Source organism: Phyllostomus discolor, chromosome 4 (assembly GCF_004126475.2).
Source record: "Phyllostomus discolor isolate MPI-MPIP mPhyDis1 chromosome 4, mPhyDis1.pri.v3, whole genome shotgun sequence".
NCBI classification, from domain to species: domain Eukaryota; kingdom Metazoa; phylum Chordata; class Mammalia; order Chiroptera; family Phyllostomidae; genus Phyllostomus; species Phyllostomus discolor.
Window position 1 is genome coordinate 46,525,198 of NC_040906.2, and position 20,529 is coordinate 46,545,726.

At 40.0% G+C, this 20,529-nt stretch overlaps 2 protein-coding genes across 3 annotated transcripts in view; one reads left to right on the forward strand and one right to left on the reverse strand.

The window, feature by feature from the left end:
- Nucleotides 1-255: 255 nt before the first annotated feature.
- Nucleotides 256-3,021, forward strand: TTC30B (tetratricopeptide repeat domain 30B). Its single transcript, XM_028509983.2, has one exon. It carries the CDS (start codon nt 537-539, stop codon nt 2,532-2,534), a length of 1,998 nt encoding a protein of 665 aa, XP_028365784.1. The 5' UTR covers nt 256-536; the 3' UTR covers nt 2,535-3,021.
- Nucleotides 3,022-9,480: 6,459 nt separating this feature from the next.
- The window catches only part of AGPS (alkylglycerone phosphate synthase), a 148,994-nt gene continuing 137,945 nt past the window's right edge, over nt 9,481-20,529 (reverse strand). For both annotated transcript variants that reach the window (XM_028508778.2, XM_028508777.2), the window contains one exon: nt 9,481-15,152. In XM_028508778.2, coding sequence (XP_028364579.2) covers nt 15,031-15,152 — 122 coding nt within the window. In that variant the 3' untranslated portion in view covers nt 9,481-15,030. The remainder of the gene's footprint in view (nt 15,153-20,529) is intronic.

Sequence of the window (20,529 nt, forward strand, 5' to 3'; positions counted from 1 at the left end):
AACCATATGACACCTTGTATAAGGCTCAAAAACGCAAGAAACTTCAAAACGTAAACTTTCCTTCTCCGCGCCAGAGACCGAGGTGACACTACAGGAAGCCAGCCACCTTGACTTACAACAGGAACACAAAGTAAGCAAACACAAGGTAAGCAAACACACGGTAAGCCAACCCTTATCTCCCAACCGCAGACGGTAGGTCTTGCAGAGACTACGTCTCCCAGCAGGCAGCGCGAACACGTTCCCAGCGGCGGCGCAGGAGAACTGTGGCATGCCGGGAGGTGGGGTTTTTCCGTCTTTGAAGAACCTGGAGGGGTTTATTTCCCCTTCACGGACTAACAACGCTCCTACTCTTGGACTCTTGAGGCGGGTGAGACCAGATATATAGACACTCATATTAGTGACCACTTCTAATTCTAGTCTGGTCCTTCCACAAGAGTAATTTTGGGAAAGCGCAGAAAAAAAAAATTCTTGACGGTTTTCCGTTTCCGGTTGCCTTGTTGCCTTGGTAACTAGGACGCACAGCAACTGTTGCGGTTATGGCGAGGCTGGGCAGTACGCAGATCCCCGACGGGGAGTTCACCGCGGTGGTGTACCGGCTCATCCGCGATTCCCGCTACGCCGAGGCGGTGCAGCTGCTGGGCGGAGAGCTCCAGCGGATCCCGAGGAGCCGCGCCGGCCTGTCGCTGCTGGGCTACTGCTACTACCGCCTGCAGGAGTTCGCGCTGGCCGCCGAGTGCTATGAGCAGCTGAGCCAGCTGCACCCGGAGCTGGAGCAGTACCGCCTGTACCAGGCCCAGGCCCTGTACAAGGCCTGCCTTTATCCGGAGGCCACCCGGGTGGCCTTCCTCCTCTTGGACAACCCCGCCTACCACAGCCGTGTCCTCCGTCTGCAAGCTGCCATCAAGTACAGCGAGGGCGATCTTCCCGGGGCCAGGAGCCTGGTGGAGCAGCTACTGAGTGGGGAAGGAGGAGAAGACAGTGGGGGTGAGAACGAGTCAGATGGCCAGGTCAACCTGGGTTGTTTGCTCTATAAGGAGGGACAGTACCAAGCTGCATGTTCCAAGTTCTTTGCAGCCCTGCAGGCCTCAGGCTACCGGCCTGACCTTTGCTACAATCTGGCTTTGGCCTATTATAGCAGTCGACAGTATGCCCCAGCCCTGAAGCACATCGCAGACATTGTTGAGCGTGGCATCCACCAGCACCCAGAGCTAGGTGTGGGCATGACTACCGAAGGCATCGATGTTCGCAGTGTTGGCAACACTTTAGTCCTTCACCAGACTGCTCTGGTGGAAGCCTTCAACCTCAAGGCAGCCATAGAATACCAACTGAAAAATCATGAGGCTGCCCAGGAAGCCCTCACTGACATGCCACCCAGGGCAGAGGAAGAGTTGGACCCTGTGACTCTGCACAACCAGGCACTAATGAACATGGATGCCAGACCTACAGAAGGGTTTGAAAAGCTACAGTTTTTGCTCCAACAGAACCCCTTCCCCCCAGAGACCTTTGGCAACCTGTTGCTGCTGTACTGTAAGTATGAGTATTTTGACCTGGCTGCAGATGTCCTGGCAGAGAATGCCCACTTGACTTTTAAGTTCCTCACACCCTATCTCTATGACTTCTTGGATGCCATGATCACTTGCCAGACAGCTCCTGAAGAGGCTTTCATTAGGCTTGATGGGCTAGCAGGGACGCTGACTGAGCAGCTTCGGAAACTCACTATACAAGTACAGGAAGCAAGACACAGCAGAGATGATGAAGCTGCCAAAAAGGCAGTGAATGCATATAATGACATCCTAGAGAAGTATATTCCCGTGCTGATGGCCCAGGCAAAAATCTACTGGAACCTTGAAAATTACCCAGTGGTGGAAAAGATCTTTCGCAAGTCTGTGGAATTCTGCAGTGACCATGATGTGTGGAAGCTGAATGTGGCCCATGTGCTGTTCATGCAGGAAAACAAATACAAAGAAGCCATCGGTTTTTATGAGCCCATAGTCAAGAAGCATTATGACAACATCCTGAGTGTCAGTGCCATTGTACTGGCTAACCTCTGTGTTTCGTATATTATGACAAGTCAAAATGAAGAAGCCGAGGAGTTGATGAGGAAGATCGAAAAGGAGGAAGATCAGCTGTCCTATGATGACCCAGACAAGAAAACCTACCATCTCTGCATTGTGAACTTGGTGATAGGAACACTTTACTGTGCCAAAGGAAATTATGACTTTGGGATTTCTCGAGTTATCAAAAGCTTGGAACCTTATAATAAGAAACTGGGAACTGATACCTGGTATTATGCCAAAAGATGCTTCCTGTCCTTATTAGAAAACATGTCAAAACACACAATCATGCTTCGTGACAGTGTTATCCAAGAATGTGTCCGGTTTCTGGAACACTGTGAACTTTATGGCAGGAACGTACCTGCCATTATTGAACAACCCCTGGAGGAAGAAAGAATGCATACTGGAAAGAATACAGTCACTTATGAATCCAGACAGTTGAAAGCTTTGATTTATGAGATTATAGGATGGAATATGTAGTCATGTCTGATAATGTCTTAGATCTTAATATACTGTTTTATTTGTATTTAGCTGTTGGCATCTTAACCGTTTAATGTTGAACTTTGTATACTTTAAAATTATAATAAAAATAATTTAATTAACCTGTTTTTACAAACTTCACTAAGTGAAATACAAGAATTTTAACAGCTACATATATGAAAAATTCAAAACTGAACAGGGACACTACCTATTAGACCTTGTAGTGCCTACGTTCTCTCTCCTTTCTTATCACCTGTGCTTGGTTGTATTTTGTGAGTCCCCTGAGCAAGGATTACATTTTTCAAAAATTGAGCACTGTCAAGCCTAGATTTCATTGATTAAAGACTTTCTAGGCTTTTAAATAATTTTAGGGATTGTGTGTTGTAGTCTCACCATGTACCCTCATTATTATATTAATTTATAATTCATACATTTTACATAGAGTTTAGGATGTTTGGCCAGGGATTTTCAATATAGGTGTAATGCTTTAAGTAACCAAAATTATTTAGGTTTTTTTTTTAAGTGTGTGAGATTCAGTGGGAAATCTTGTGCTCTTAACTAAATTGTGGTGATATGTTATAGAGCATGGTTTTCTTTTTTCCATTTGTTAACAATCTGAATATATGAACAAGATAGATATACTGTATTTTGCAATGTATAATGTGTACTTTTTGCCCACATTTTTGAGGGAAAAATAAGGATACACATTATACATGGTAGTACTAATAGATACATGTTTTTAATTCTTTTATTTATGCATATGCATTAAAAGTGTACCTCTACAAAGCAAGAACGAGATCCATATGCAAAATAATACACTGGAATACAATAATTGGCTTTGTTTCTAAATACAAATAAATAAATAATTGAATTTAAAAAAAGATTTTTTTCCTGAAAGTTTTTATCAAAAAAGTGGGTGCACATTATACACAGGCAGCATTATACACGGCAAAATATGTCACTATCACTGCTTTTCCGAAATCTCATTTATATCTCACAGTGACTCATAGTGGAGGTACTCTGAAAACTCAGTTCTAATTCTTTTGTATTTACTACATAGGACACATTAATGCTAGAGTTGTTTGCATTTTGTATCCTCTTGGGTAAGAAAAAAATCTGCACTATTCCTATGACCCCACCAAACTTCTCTCCTGCCTCCATCACAGATAAAAGGTCAATTCTGAAATTCATCTGGCAGATTCACAATGCTGGTTTCATGTCCACAACTCTCCCATGAGAAGTCCACTCATTCTGATCAGCATTTTCCTTTCTGTACCATACAAGGTCTTTACTATTAGTTTCCCTACCCTTTTTCTCTCCATAAATCAGTCAATCCCGACTTGCTTAGAAAGAAAAAAAGTGTTAGGTTGAATTATATGAAATTGCTGATTTTCAAAGTTTTTGACCTGTAGAGCTAGCAATTTCTTGGTTCAACCTAATCTACTGAAAGTTAGTGAACCCCTACAATAATGAGATTTTTTTTTCCTTCAAGGAGAAATCACTTAGCCACAGAGATGCCCACATGAAGTATCCTCAGCATAAATCCTCTGTCGCATGACCTGCTGGGTGCTCAAATTCTGTTAGCTCTATCAGAAATTTTGGCTTAGGAAGTCCAATGGCCTTGAATTCATAGCATTTTTAATCTTGGTACTATTTACCATGTACGTTTGCTCCCATGTTTGGAGGGAAATCAATGTTTCATAACCACTTTGGTGCATACCATTGCACAATTCTACCTCTGGGAAATGTTCTTTAACAACTTTTGTACTGAAAGTGTTGTTGCTTTGTGCAGTAGCTCTGTGCCTCTCTCAATTTCATAGCCCCTTAAGAGTTGGAACATAAATGAACTGAGATCTTATTTTCAACAACCATGTTAAAATTCAGATTTTATTTTGCACATTTCCTGTAAACTTTTTTTCTTAGGAGAAAAAAAAAAGCATAAAATCACGTTAACCACCCAAAAGCAAATGTTTTCCAGATTCCCTTTTGCAAATAGCCCGGCCTTTATTCGGCCACACTTTATTTACCCAGGTGCTGTGTGTTTGTGGTTTGCATCTATGTGTAATTTACTTTTCAGAACATAAAACGCTTTTCAGAACAGTTTTTAACCCCTTGCCGCTGGGCAGTTGGGGTTTCCTGGTGAGTAATGCATCAGGAAATCCTGACTGCTCCTACCACTGAGTAAATGAATAAAGGTTAATTATGGCATTTGTCCCCTTTTTTACTGTGGTGTTCTACAGAGGCACCCTCCGGGATTGATAGATTGCTACCTAGTGACAGCAAAAACTCATGAACCACGCCTACTGGAGGAGACTGGGATGGTGAGGGCATTCCTAATTCCCCAGGCACTTATTTTCCTTTAAGAATATGGTTTTTTAAAAACGCCTTCAAAGTGCTCAGCTCTGCTTATTGATACTAACAAGCTAATAACTTTACAATGACTCTATTTTTACCATTTGAATGAAGGCTTTCATTCCTAAAGCTCTGATGAAAAGTTTTTTCTATGCTCTTAAGACAATTATGTACTCAGTGGCAAAAGCCATTTTCTTCACATAAAAAAGATTTTCTTGTATTTCTAAAAATTTTACTCCTTTAAGATTTCTTCGTAATGTCTGCATAGCATACGAGTATTTTAAAAGGATCAAATATTAAATCCAGTATTTTTTAATATTAGTCAACCTCCCCCTATGCACACATGTTCAGAATATAACCATGTGTTTGCACACAAGTAGTTATTTTCATTTTCTCAGACATGAACAAGAACTTGACCTGTGCAGAACCACCAAGCAGACTCCATTGATCAGTGATATGACATGCTTGCCAAAGGATTCATATTCCTAATGACAGTCCCTCTTCGAATCTGGCCTCAGCTGTGCATGGATGTTTGCACTAATGCTGTTTTCAAAAGTCCGGTGTACGGTAGTTAACCCTGACCCATTCCTAGACACCCGGAAATGGGAAAACGATGTGAGTTGGAGGTGGGTCATCAGGCAGTGAGGCAGCTGTAATCACAGGGAATGACTGACCCTCCCAGAGGGGCTATATAGGAACCTATAGCTATGGCCTTTCAACCCTCAGAAGAGCAAATACCTCAGATGGAATCCATATAAGAATTTTCAGTGATAGGTTTGACCTGAGGTTAAAATACGTCATTTGTTTGTAGAGGGCCACTGGGTAGATGCATACATAAGCTTACCAGAAAATGTAAAATAGAGTTCTATAACACAGGGGAGACTTTAATGAGGAACTTCCTGCCCCCTCTGCTCTGTGTATAATCCTTGCTTGGGCTCATTTCCACATAGAAGAGGGTCAGTGGTGCTGGAAGTGTGTCCAGGTAAGCAGGGAGTGGCTATCCAAACTACACAATTTTAAAATAACATCACCAAAGCAAACCTTTTCATTTCAGGTGAACCTCAGCATTTTCTAATAAATTTTTTTATCTTAGGTCCTCAGTCTGTCTTCTTATGAGTAACTATGGGTGACGGGATAATACCTGGGAGGTTTGCTTTCCTGAAGGTAGTCTCCGCCGCACAGAGTAGCTTCTTAGCAACAGTGCGACTTGCATCTGTGTCTGTCATTCACTAACTGCCTCTCATCCCCTGTTGACCTGCCACTGTGGAAGTGACATTTGGGTTTTTTGTATTCACTTACTGGGTTCTTGGTTATCTAACCACATATTGTAACCACCAGATTCTCAGCTTATGCTTTCAATCTAGCTGTAAGATTTATGCTACTTTTTGGTTACCCTAATGTAGCACAAATTCTTCAGCAGCAAACTTAATTCTTAAGTTAGCAATTTTAAGGAACTGTGATTTTTCCAAAGAATCTAGATTGGCTCTACATTATAATAAAGTATTTCTTTAATCTTAAACAGTCTTTCAATTTCCAGACTCTCCATAGGAAGATGTATAACTTACAGTAACGGGTTATTCTTACTTTTAAGTGCAGCTCAAAGGAATATAATATTAAAGTTATAAAAGTGCAAATTTATTAAGTCCATCAAACAATTTCCTTTTATGATTTTAATAAAGGCATCAGTGGGTTAAACATTTACAGAGAAAGACAGCAGCTGAGACAAAAGCCTTCCTGGTATTTCTGTGGTATATATTCATGAAGACAGCAGCTTCCACTCCACAGTCAGGAGGAGACTTTACTTCGTCATGCCCTTTTGTAGGGGGCAGTGACTAGCAATCTACTGTAATAAGCAGAAATTCTGTATAGAGTGACTACACAATGCAGGCAGTCTAGAGCAGTGCAGCCGCCAGCAAAGAGGCACTGGATCAGCCAGGCCTGGCTCCATACCTTAGCAGTGCCACCACCCAACTGCCAACAGTGGGTGTAACTCAGCCTCACTAAACCTGTTACTTCACCAGTAAAAAGGGACGATACAGTCATTTCACAGGGTTGTGAAAACAATCATTACATCTTGTGTATGGTTAGGTGCCTAGGGTGAATTAAAAAGCAAATTATTAATCCAACAATCAATTCTAGGGAAGCGTTCAGCAAAAATACACAGACGCAATCAGAATCCCTGAGGCTGAGAAGGAACCTCAGAAATTTTTTTTTGTATTGTTGTTCAAGTACAGTTGTCTCCATTTTCCCACCACCACTTTCTCCTGCCCCACCCACCCCCACCCTCAATCCTTCCCCCCTTGTCTTTGTTCATGACTCCTTTATGCACGTTCCTTGATGACTCTTCCCTTACTTTCCCCATTGTCCTCCTCCCCCTCCCCTCTGGTTACTGTCAGTTTGTTCTTAATTTCCATGTCACTGGTTCTATCTTGCTCACTTGTTTTGTTAATCAGGTTCCACTTATAGGGGAGATCATATGGTATTTGTCTTTTACTGCCTGGCTTATTTCACTTAGCATAATGCTCTCTAGTCCCATCCATGCTGTTATAAAAGGTAGGAGCTCTTTTCTTTATGCTGCATAGTATTCCACTGTGTAAACATACCAGTTTTTTGATCCACTCACTCATTTACTGACTTCACAAAATTAGAAATTAGGCCCAAATAGGGAAAGTAACATAGTTGGTAGAAAAATATAGAGCATACACAAACTTGCCAGAATAGAACTCTTTCCGCTGTTTTTCGACTTTAGAACTCCATCTTCTTCTAAGCTGTTTTACAGCTTTACAGTGACACATTTCATTTTTATTTTTCATAATTTATTATTAGACAGAGGAGAAGGGAGAGAGTGGGAAAGAAACATCAGTATGTGGTTGCCTCTTGCACACTCCCCACTGAGGACCTGGCCTGCAACCCAGGCGTGTGCTCCGACTGGGAATCAAACTGGCAACTCTTTGGTTCAAAGGCCAGTGTTCAATCCATTGAGCCACACCAACCAGGGCATATTTCAGTCATTTTTTAAAAAGATTACCTTCTCAGCATGGCACAATGAGGTACAAAGGATGTGACAGAACCATGTAAGAATGTCAAGTTCAGAATTTGTCCATCAGCCAGTTGCAGGCCCAGTCAACACATCCACATTGGAAAATGCAGCAGACAATGGGATCGTAGGTGCACTGAGAGAGAAGTGCTCCTGAGGGCAAACACGGGCAAAAGTAAATGTGGTGGCGGTGAGGCCTCACTCATTTTTCTGATAGGGCAGCACAGGAAATCGAAGCAGTGAACTTTTTTAAACGATTTCAGTCTGGCTACTGACAATGTTAAGTGAAGTAATATAATTGTATGCTTAATGTCTGACATACATGTTGATTCATTAGTAAAAGGCCTATCTGTGGACAAAATATATAAATACGTGGTGCACAATAGCATGTCAAGTGGAAGTGTAGCTGCCTGCACCCTGAATGCTTTTTCATACACGTGTTACAGGGCAGGCCTTGTTGTGCGCTGCAGATGCCTGCCGTTATGTGGATGAGAATTCAGGCAACACTACATGTCTCAGTTGTATGGATGACCCAAGGCTGAATGGGACACAAAATATTCTAAGAAGCAAGATGGTGAAGTCTAGAACTAAAACCAGTAAAATACACATTTTAGAGAGGATAGATCTAAGTAATGAGGCTTTTAAAAAATCAGCCTTCCGGGAGATGTGGGCAAAATGGCACATGCAGAAGAGCCCTGTCAAATTCAAGGCCAGTGTGAAATGGCAGTGCTGTGCCCACCGGAAATGCATTTAACTTCAGTGAACAGAACAAAACAAGGAAATCACTGGCACTACTCGGGAATATTTAGGCCTAGACACTGCAAGAATACCCCACAGGCACATATAGAGAGAGATTGGGATGGCGAAGGATGGAGAACTGACAGGCGCAAACGTGGATGGGAGGTCTGGGGGAATGGGGCTGTCTTCAAACACCGCAGGAGCTGCCCTCCTCCACAAGGCGATGGGAGAATTCTTTATGACTACTGAAGGCTGAAGTTACACTAATGGATGAAAGAGACAGATTTCAGTCTGGTTAAAAAAAAACCCTGAATACCTGAAAACTTCAGAAGTTGGAAGAGGCTTCCTGGAACAATATACTCCCGTCTGGTCACAACAAAGGTTCAGAAAGATTGGTTACCTGTTTATACCCTGAGGGATGGGAAAGGTTAGCTAGCCATTTTATGTTTGGGGGGAAAAATCAGATTTCTAAGGTTCTTTCAGTCTGAGCTTATATAAGCCAGGTAGAAAATCACTTTCTTTAAACTAAATAATAAGAGCTAAAATCTTAGTGTTGCAAGTGATTGAAATGTACCAAGTAAAAGTGGCTTCAACAGGTCTGCTTCAGCCACTCAGGAGCCCAGGCAGCTACAACCATCCCTCTAGGGTGGGAGCCACAGGCAGGGACAAAATCAGCCTCTGTGCACACGCACTGCTCTCCTGGAGCGGCTACTCATGGGTGCAGACTGTACCCTATTCATTCTGAATATACATGATGCTGTCAGCCAAAGTCAAATGGAATCAACATAAAATAAGCAACAATTCTTGTAACGATGAGTAGTTTTGGTATTGTTTTATTTTTTTTTCCCCAGCACATCTCAAAAATCACACATGGGCATTTGCTTATAGAACAGTACAGTCTAGGAAAAGCAATAAAAGGAGAATGCAAACATACACTGAAAGCACAGTATACAGACTGTGTGTGGAGCCCTTGTGGAAAACAGTATGGCTCAGTCCGAATTGACAAAGCTATGCTGGAACCTCTCAGGAATTCTCCTTCCCACTATATACCCACTTTTAGACTATAAACATAGAGAGACGAATTGTTTTTGTATGCATTAGTTACAGCAGCATAATGGCTTACATACGTCGTACAAGTGCTTATCCACATGTAGTTCCCAAAAGATTACTACAGTACTGGCAGGACTATGTACTGCCTTGGAGGAAGACTCAGGATAAGATATTATTCAAGTCAAGTTGCATCAGAGCCAAAGAATTTCACAGGCTAGCAAAAAGGACAAAAATTAAGAAATATAACCTACACATATTTCTTTTAAGATTTATCATTGTCCAGAAACAGAAATATTCATTATTCTGAAGGCACCATCACACAAAAAAGGGACTAACACACAACGTAAGAAACAGGACCCCCCCCCCCCCCCCCCCCCCGCCCCGGACACACACAGAGGCTTGCTCCTCAGGGAGCTGTGTAAGCAAACATCGTAAAGCATGTAGCTGGTCTTCAGGACCAAGAATGTCACACCCACCGAGCCACATCTCAGGGCTACTAAGTTGGGGCAGCAGAAATGAAAATGTAAGGCTGAAACCACACAGAAATCCCATCGACGGAGTAGATGTATGTGGGAGCACAGGTCCACCACGGAATCAGCTCAATGGGCTAGAACAGGTGGTCCAGACCAACGCCGCGGAAGGAGCTGTCGGAGTTTCTACATACAACTGCCTAGTTCCTGACACATGGCTCTGAAGAGGAGTAGTGGTAAACTGCTAAACAATCACTGTCCTTTAAAGATATTCTCTCCCACTTGTTTTAAATAATGGCTATTTCATGAAAAAAAAAAAATCCCAACAAGGCACTGTGATCTTTTTGGGATACTCTTTAAGTAGCTCAAGAGATAATTATTTACAGAAACTGTATACCAGCATAAGCATTTCATTCCTTTTGGGTGTGTGAACAAGACTGCTCACAGGGTTCACCACCACAGTTCACAGGGAGCTCATGTTGTTCGTGAAAAACACTGCCGACAGTAAGATGCCTGAAAAACTAGTGTATATGCTACTCAGAAATCCACACTGAAACTTTTTCCCCCTTTTTTCTCTCTCCCTTAGATTTGGAAGTTCAGCCTCTGAAAAACGTTCCTAATGATACTTGATGTATTATTTTTGGGGAAAAAAAGTATAATAATTTCCTTTGAGAACCAAAGAAACCTTTTCATGTTCACAGAACTGCAGTTACTTAATTCTGTGACGGTTCTCTGGCATGCGCGCCCCATGCGCCAGTGGCCCTCACGCGGGCTTGTTAAGGAAGTGCAGGTAGGAGAGCACAGGAGCGCTCGTTCTTCGAGGATCTTCCAAGACTCCAGCGGGGGAGGCTTCACGTTCAAAGGAGACGGACTGCCTCCTAGGCGTGTGACATTGATTTAAAAAAGTACTGAGGGTCATGAAACCTAGCTAACAATATGCTGAGCTGTGAATTGAAATGGATTCAGTTATATTTAGGTTGTACTTGATTATGCTTAATAAACTTACAAAAGTTGTTTTCAAATCAGCAAAAATATAAAGATGAAAACTAAAGTTAAAAGAAAAACCCAGATGCAAACAGAACAACAGCCAGCTTCATACTCCCTTTAAAGCAAAAGTTCTTAGGCCCAGGTCCATTTTATTAATAGTATGTTTCTACAATCTGTTGACATTACAAGTAGTTTTTACAGTCAAATTTCACACTAAAGACACTGGCTCAAGAAGCAGAAAGCTAAGTACTTTACATCCTCCATCTCAGACACTGTATTTCAATAGTTAAAAAAAAATCTTTTATGCTTTCTGGATTTTAGCATCAAAGTATATGTTGTTTTCCTTTTAGGAAATTGAAATTAATAAAAACTTAATGAACACACTGACATGTGGCTCATTCAGAAACAGGAAGCCTTGAGCCAAGTGAAGCTCCTGTAACTCAGAAAGCCAAAGGCGATTCTGGATCCTCAGTCCTAAACTGGCACTTGTTATTTTCAGCTTTTCTCCCACCATGAGCTAAGCCCTAGTTAAAATCAAAGTTGCAAAGTATTAAGTGGTAAACAAAAAGTTATTAAAGCTGTTTTTAATTCCAATTTCAATGTTTTTTAAAATGTAGACAGGCTTTCCACAGTACTCATTTTGGCTGCCTCAAGCACCAGCACATGCAGTTTGTGAATCAACCTGCAATAAACAGCCACGTGTGTCCACATTTACTGTCTAGAATAGATGCTCAGCAAACCCAGCCCCACTCAACAGCCAAGATTAATGCTTCAGTTTGGGATTACAGGGCTTCCCCTGATCAGCTATGGTTAAGAAACTGTAGTTATAAAAGAATACCAGAAAGGAAAATCTCTGGAGCCAACACGCACAAAGGCATTTTCAAGAATGCAAGCTGGGACCTGGTGGATCCTAAGAAAATGTTCTGAAAAGGAGGCAGCCCTGGAACCATCTGTATCTGGTACACTATGCACACCGATGGAAACTCACCCTTCACTTTGATTTTCCAAAATACATCAGCACAGCTATGCATGCCAGAGGGCTTCTAGCCTCGTAAGTAACTTTACAGTAATTGTATTACATGTAGTATGTAAGCATTTAGGAAGAAAACCCAATTCCTCACAAGAGGAAAGAATTTAATCCTTTCTTTGTAGTAATGTGTTGGGCACAATAAACACGTGGCTTTTACAATTCTCACTGAACTAAAAAAGCTCAAGTTACTCAGCATAAGACTAGAGTCACTTATGCACTGTAAATTGCACCAAACATTAAGGCAACAGTTACTCTAAGGGTCCATAAAGCCTGCTCATATACTGAGTCTTTAGCATGAATGCCACTTCTCACTAGGAGCAAGTTTCCATCCCCACTAAAACTCCAACCCAAATGTGACATCAAATAAAATATCAGAAACACGATTAAGAAGGACAAGTCAGTGTTATGTAGTACTGAAAACCAAATAGGGTACAACCTCGAAAAATTTTAAATGAACTTGTTCAGAATGAGTTAAGAAGCTTCACAGAAACAATGTTCTCCAGGCTTTAACTTTTATGGGGCCATTTTCAGACATTTCAGGAATATGAGGCAAAGTTTAAGTGTTTCTGTGCATATTCAAGAACTCAGCTCTCCACAACACTAAGCATATGCAGCGGCACCTCAGAATGGGTGTATGAAAAGGGGGAATGCGTTCTGATTTACTAAATCAGAGTGAAACAGTACTGATGGGTGTTCATGTGTTTCAAAATGATCCCCGTAGAAATGATTCCTACTACAAAATGTAGTTATCACTACAAAACCAAGGTTGGGGAATCTGGCAAACACGGGTAAAGGAAAACAAAGACATAAATCACTGATTTCCACGAGGTTGGTGTAGAATAGTGAACATGACAATTTCAGGTGTTAAATTTATAGTTTCCTAATATCAAATACAGATTTCTGAGGTTGCTGAAATTTGAACTCCCTGGGAAAGAATGTTGTAACAATCACATGCAACAGAATGAATCTGCTTATGAATCTGTAAGTTTTATTTTTAAAAAATTACTCAGAAACATGTATACACTCCAGTGAGATATTAGTACCATATTAAAATTTTACATTTTGATCACCAGTTAGAGAAATCACCTTCATGAATAGATGCATTTTATAAAGCTGAGATTTTTATCATTATAGAGGCAAGTATAATTTCCTCATCAAGTATCTACCTATTTCAAATATCAAGGTCTTTAAGCACAGATCTGCTGGAAATTTTGTAATTAAAAATAAATCACCAATGTGGAGAGGCAGCTTCTAATAAATCAATATTTAGTTTTTGTTGTTAAACTAATATTTAATTTTGATTTGTTTATAGATTTGTTTATTAGTCTGAGGCCAATTTTATTAATTAAATCATTTATCATTTTGAAGTCTTAAAAATACCATTTTGTCAACTTTAAATTTTTACTTCTCTGGTTAAGGCTATCTTCACATATAAAAGGTATCAAACTGCCCCAAAATACTCTGGAGCTGCTGCTACATAGACAGACAGTGTGTCCTTTTATAGGATCATCTGCATTGTGACCTACTGATCAAATATTAATTTAAAAAAATTATCAAAAGTTAGGTATTACATTAAAAAAAGAATCCACCTCAAAATGTGAGTCATGAGCCTTGACAGTGATTCAAAGTAACCCTTTCACTTATTTTAGCATCCAGATTTGAATGTAAAAATGTATGCTAAATGTGACTAATGTTCTCATTATTTAAGAAATATGATATTTCAAACTTTTGATTATACTATGTATATTAATACATTACAGGTTTTTTAAAGTTTAGGTTAAACCAACCAGTAATTCAAAAGAGGTGTTAAGCCATTATTAAAAACTAAACTGAAACTTTACTTTTATATGAAAATTTATCATGTTTTTTGGGTTAATTTTTTAAGAAGATTTTTATTTTTATCGTCGAAATTGCTGAAGCTTTCAAATTCAATAGCTGAGAGGTGACTGTGTTTCTCTCGCCAAACAAGCTTCCAGCTGGAGACACCAAGTGTGAGCAGTCTTCCTTCCCGCCTGTTGCAGCTCCTGCGTCTCAGCGACGCGTGTACGACCATGCACACTAGGGGTCTGAGCTGAATAAAGGCATTCATTTCATGGTAAACCTGCTCTTCACAAACACTGAGTAATATAAATCAGCTTCTTATAAAACCTATTATGAATGAAATAGGATATAACAATACGTTATCTCAGTGACACAACTCAGACTTCAGCAGAAACAGAAACATGGAGAACAAAAATGTGTCCCCAAACAGAATTATTTTGTATATTGATGACTCCAAGTTTTACAATTGTACACTAATTTCAAAAAATAAAAAAAAGGGTAGGCCAAGCACCTAACAGAACTGAAAACATCCTAAGTAACAGGCGGCCAATACTGTTTCATGAGTCCCCTCCCTTAGTGGCCGATTCACACTGGAATGCGCCCTGAACCCCACATGTGTATCGCTCCTCAGTGGAATCCTCCCCAAAATATCTGCTTCTCAGAGATGTTTTTAAAAAGAGGCTGGATAAGCAATAGGTGACACCAAAATCTGCCTTTGTTCCCAAGAGGAAACGTCAATACAAAACAGCTGGCAGCATCTTCCTCCGCAGTAACAACTGGCAGACTTGTGCTGCCTGAAATTTGAAATGACAGGGAAATGAGAGAGACTTTGGAATACCATCTGTCCATCCATAAATGCAGAAACAAAACAAACTACAGAATGAAACAAACTTATGTTAAACGAACAAACAAATGCAGCTGAGATATAGTCCATGATATATATGATTACTGGCATAACAATAGTTGAAGACTTAAAAAAAAGTGACTTTTTTCATAACAACAGTACTGGATTTATAAAAGGTTCTTGTTTCCAAAGATATTATTGGGGTCCACATATTCCTTGACAGACTTCAGCATCCCAAAGCCGACATCAGAGATACTTTCCTTTAGCCACTGCTTCCGTAACTTGCCCACTGGAAAAACAAAATAAAAAATGCTTCAATATACACTGTGATGCTGGGAACCAATCAATCTTGTGACCACGAATGAACAAACACTGTGTGATAAATGCTTTTATTCAAAAATGAGAAATGTTTTGCTTTATTTGATTTATTGAGCCCACCAGACTATCAAGCTCATTAAGCGCGATGCATTCCCCGGGGAGGCCTGTGCCCCACAGAGTCTCCTTTTCCTGTAAACTATGGAATGAAGACGAAGAAAGCTTGGACTGAGATTATGGCCCATTTTACAAATAACAAAATGAGAAAAATGTGCATTTCAAAAGAATCCCCCTCCTGTCTTAACAACCCAAACAGCCAAAGTTTCAGAGAAAATGAAGTTAACTCATGAAAAATACTGCGTTCAGGTAAATTTGTTGGGTATAATATAGCAAAAATGGCAGGATACACACACACAAAATATTTTAAGGAAAACAAAGGCTTGAAATTTTTAAGAAAATCTGAACCCTGGGCTTAAGGGGAAAAAAAAAAGAACCTGGTTATGAAGCTTTTCCATTTGCATTTTCTTTTCATATTACTTTTAAATACATTTGCATGTTCCCAAATAATGGTTACTTTCTTCCTATTTTCCCCAAATTAGAGATTTCTTTGGATACTAAGTAAATCAAACACCTGATTCATCTTAAACTTACTCTTCTGCTTTTATATACTGTAAAAAGCACGCTTCCCCTCTTTGTTCTTGGTCTTACTAATTTTTTCTGAGAAAAATAATGAAGTAATATAAAGGCTAGCAGCATAAATCATCTTTTAAAAAGTACTCTATAAAAACATAACCTAAGTAGAACTTTTATAAGAAAGGATATGTACTTTATGTTTTGGCATTAAAAAGCAAAGCAATATGCTGACTTATCTGTGGTGAAATGGATAAATCTTTTAACTTACAAATAGGACTATTTGTAGTTAGTACTTTTCAAATGTATTACTGTAATAATTGAATTCCAATGGTCATTTTCCACAAATGTTCATTAATGACCCAAAGTCATCAATGGTCCTTTAATTGGCCACGGAAATGGGAAACCTTCTTTCATTAAGGTACGCAGCCTGTCATTCTAAAATGTGCTCCCATTTATCAGGCTGCAGTGATACACCATAGCATCTGCCTTTTGGAAACCTTAAATACCACTTCAAGCTCAATTCAAAGCATCTTTTGTGCCCAGTTCTCCAGAAAAACATCAAACTGTCATTAAAATAATAAATAACATGATACCCTTTGAAAGCAAAGTATTTCTGCTTAGCTTCTAGAAATAAAAAAAAGTGTTGCTGGTGTTAAGATGGGGGGAAATGAGGTATAGCAGGAAAAAATCCTTAAATTCAAAAAAAATTTGTTTTGCTTAAAAGAGTTCTAAAATTAGAAGTCAAGCAGTACAAATTCCTATTTACGGAATCTCTAGCACCTAAAAGATAAAAGATATTCCACCAGGTCCTCCTACTCTCTTCCTAAGGGACAACTCAGCACAACGCTTCAGTCTGTTTTCTCACCTGCAAAAGGATTAAAAAGTCTTTTCACCTCAAATATCCTAAGATTTTAAGAACTTTAAAAAAGTTACAAATCAGTTATTTCCAGATTTGCTCCAAGGGATTAAAAACCAGCAGAAACGGCACTGTGCTAAGCCGCCCACGCCGAGGCAGCTCCGCGGAGGGGCGGAGAGCCGCGAGTGCCAGTCTCCGCTGTTATCTGTAATGTAGCTTCACTGAATGCGTCCTGTGGTCACGGATCTAATTGTGCCGAAAAGACTGCAAACAACTGCTCCAACAAGATGGAGCACATTAGAACCTCAGCAGGATGCCCAACAGCGAGCTTGTCTGCCTGGTTTTACACCTCTAGTAATGATGCAATTCCACAAGGAACTGAACCATCATTTGAGAAGCCACCCAACAGCCACTGCATATTTAATGAAGTCGCTCACCAAGCGCTGGAAAACAGAAGGTGCTTGGAGTGCATCATTAGTTCTGTCAGAAGGATAATTTACACATCTATCTTGTCAAATTTTCTATGGTTTATACTTTTACAATAATCAATCTAACATACATTTGATTAGTGAACTAGAAAGTTTTTAAAAAGGCAGTATAGGCAGCATGGCCGTGGCCCCTCATAAACATAGTTAATGAAAGAATTTAACCCCTTCATGGCAGAGGTCTGTGAGCTTCTGTGAGTGATAACAATTTCAACTGAGATCAGAAATCACGGCTCATGCAATTAAAGGGGCTAGGAATCTTTTTCATTTTGCTTAACAATTTAAATCAATACATTGTAGGATTAAGTGTCCAAACAAAAAACACAATCTAAGTAAAAATGTTCAGTGAGTCTTTGTGATAAGACAATGATTGGAAATAGCTCTTTATAAAATTCTAAAGAACCTTCTCTGGCTGTCTTGGATTGATGAATTAAAAACAACAACCACCCCCCCCCCCACCCCCCAGGTCCTAATCCCAAAGAGAGATCACATTTCAAAGTAGAAGAGTTTTTATTCTAGAGCTGACAATAACAATGATGGTGCCCTGTGTCCCATCTTCCTCTGTCCTGCCGGGCACTGAGAAATGAGCAGGCTGCACTGGTCTGGACACACGTGACACACATGTGCACGACTCTATAGGAGCTGCTTCGACATTTGTAAACCTCGTTTTCAGGAATGGAAATGAGACTCTGTTCCTTACGCAGCATGTCATACTGAAAGACAGGACAATGAATAAAACCAGCAAGAACAGGAAGTCTAAGACGGAAGCATCCCTTGCATGTATAGTGATCCATGAAAAGGCATGTATACATTCATATCACATGAATCCTAATGCTCTTTCCAGGCCTGTATTACCCGAGGTGGGATATTCGTGACTACTGACTCAACTATATTCCTTTAACTTCTGATTTTCTATAGAAGTATAAACCTAGCCTGAGAGTCAACACTGGTGCTACAGAAAGCCAGTTCCACCACCTTTAAAAGTAAAATAGGGACCCTGTATTCCACAGTTCACAATTGTTCTAAATACAGAATACCCAAAGTACTTAAGCCTGGTATTTAAGGGCCTCAGAAGCATTTTTAAAGATACAAAAAACATAAGCCAATCAAATACTAAACATTACAGAAAACAAATGGGGGAAATTCTTCATCGGCTTAAATTAAAAGAGTTCACAGTTCACAGTGAAACTTTTTTACAGTTTAATTTCAGATAATGTACATACAGGCTGGATGAAACAAGTATTTCGTGTTCTTCTACAATATACACTATATTTTTGAAAACTTGCTTTTAGAACAGAAAAAAAATGAAGCTTTGGAGGGTACTCTTTGAACTCACAGGGCCAACAACCCACTCTGGGTGCTAACATCTCCAAGAAAGAACGCCTTTGTGGTATGACCAACAGCATAAAAGAATGGACAGACATAAATGTAAGGGTGAGTGGGTAGTGAGTGGTGTGTGTGTGAAGTGTGGACACGGTGGTCAGCCCAGCCATCAAAAATTATCTGGAACCACTCTGTGTTCTAAGGCCCTGAAGACTTAGCAGACACTACCCAATAGTCCTCTCTTAAAAGTGATAAATCTAGGTTCTACTTGCCAGAGTTCTTTTTAGCTAGATATAGTTAAAACTGTTTGCATTATGAATTTGATCACAAAGTTGAAAAGATTTATTATATACTCATCATGAAATAGACTGTAATTTAGATGACAGAAGTGAAAGCTCAGAAGTAGAGTTTAGCCAAAGCAGAATAAAAGCATCTAACCATTACTATCATGACTGTATTTTGAAAGTTGCAGTTTGAGCATACTGGATACCTTTAGCACTATAGGTCATATTTTTAAAACAAAATCTAGACTTAGCTGCTTGTATGAGTGATCCAAGCATCCATTTGTATTTCAAGATTTAAGTAATGCAACTATCTCCTGGTGAACTACATAAGGAACTAGTGCTGGTGCTGGGTACACCCGGTCTCCTGCCAGATGGGGTTCTGGCCCCATGAAACTCGAGGTACTGATGAAAAGAGAGGACAAGACTGTTTCCACTCCTTGAGGTACCTGGTGACCTGACTGCAATGAGGTTTCTTTAGAGAGGGCAGGGGATCTCAAGTGGAAAAAAAGGATTTAGTTGTCCATTTGTTAGTGCAATAAAGCACATTTCTGTGTGTTTGATTTTGGTGAAGGTACATGCTAAACATCAGCCAACAAATCTCCAGCTGAGGGAGGCTGACCCCAGACTTCAAAGGTGTATGAGGTGGGATTATGACCATTCAAGAGGCTGACTGAATGCTGAGTGGAGACTTAAAAGTCATATTTGATTTTTAAGTCATCTGGTTTATTTTCTTCTAATGAGACTTCTGATATCAAGATGCAAAAATTCAAGAATACCAAGTTAACAAAGCAATTAATATTTGATGTTATAAGATACTTCTTTTACTAAATATTTAAACTGTCTTTATGCTAAGGTTTCATCGGTGCAGTTTATATAGTATCTCTAAGATCTTACAGATACTTCAATAGGTCTTTAGAGATTACAAAACAGAAAAAAAGTTTAAATTACTGGGGTAATAACAGACCACAAGAGCTGGATTCAGTCTGTCTTCAGAACACAATTATGTGTTAATTCTGCTCTATATCTCCAAAAGATGGCTTGACACTGCTGAAGTTTAAACTCTGGAAATTAATGCCTATCCAACAAAGTCAAAAGTAGGTGAACAGGTCCAATACCATGAGATAGGTAAGGGCAGAAGAGGAGAGAAAACAACAAATGGTCCTTGAAGACTAAGTTCACATTTTATTCATGCTTGTAGCCCTGCTGTATAACATGTGTATGCCACAATAAGAATTCAGTAAATGTTAACTGAAATAAAAAATAAACACTGAATCACAGTTGTCCATCAGCTATTTAGATAAGGGGTAAGGGTTCAAATCTCTATGAAAAGGAACCTGGGTTTCCTTAATTTACTTTGGTTATACCTGCCTTGCATTCCCTATCTTCTCATATAATTTCTTGGATACACTCAGAGCTATTCTACAGCAGGTAGGACTCTTCGGACTCCATCAGTGCTTCTCCACAGAGACAAGTCTGCACCCCAGAGACAGTCAGCAATGTCTGGAGACAGTTTCAGTTATCACAACTGGGGCAACACTAGTGGCATTTAGTAAGTAGAGGCCAGAAATGACGCTAAAGATACTACAATGCACCAAACAGTCCCCACAGCGAAGTTATCTGGCCAAAAATGGCAACAGTGCCAATTCCAAGAAATCTGAACTATATGCTTCCAAGTGTCCACCTCCTGGGAGCCCAAACAATTTCCATAAAGGCAACGCACCTTCACTGCTATAATCAAATGGACTGGCTGCCAATGGCATATTGTCGTTG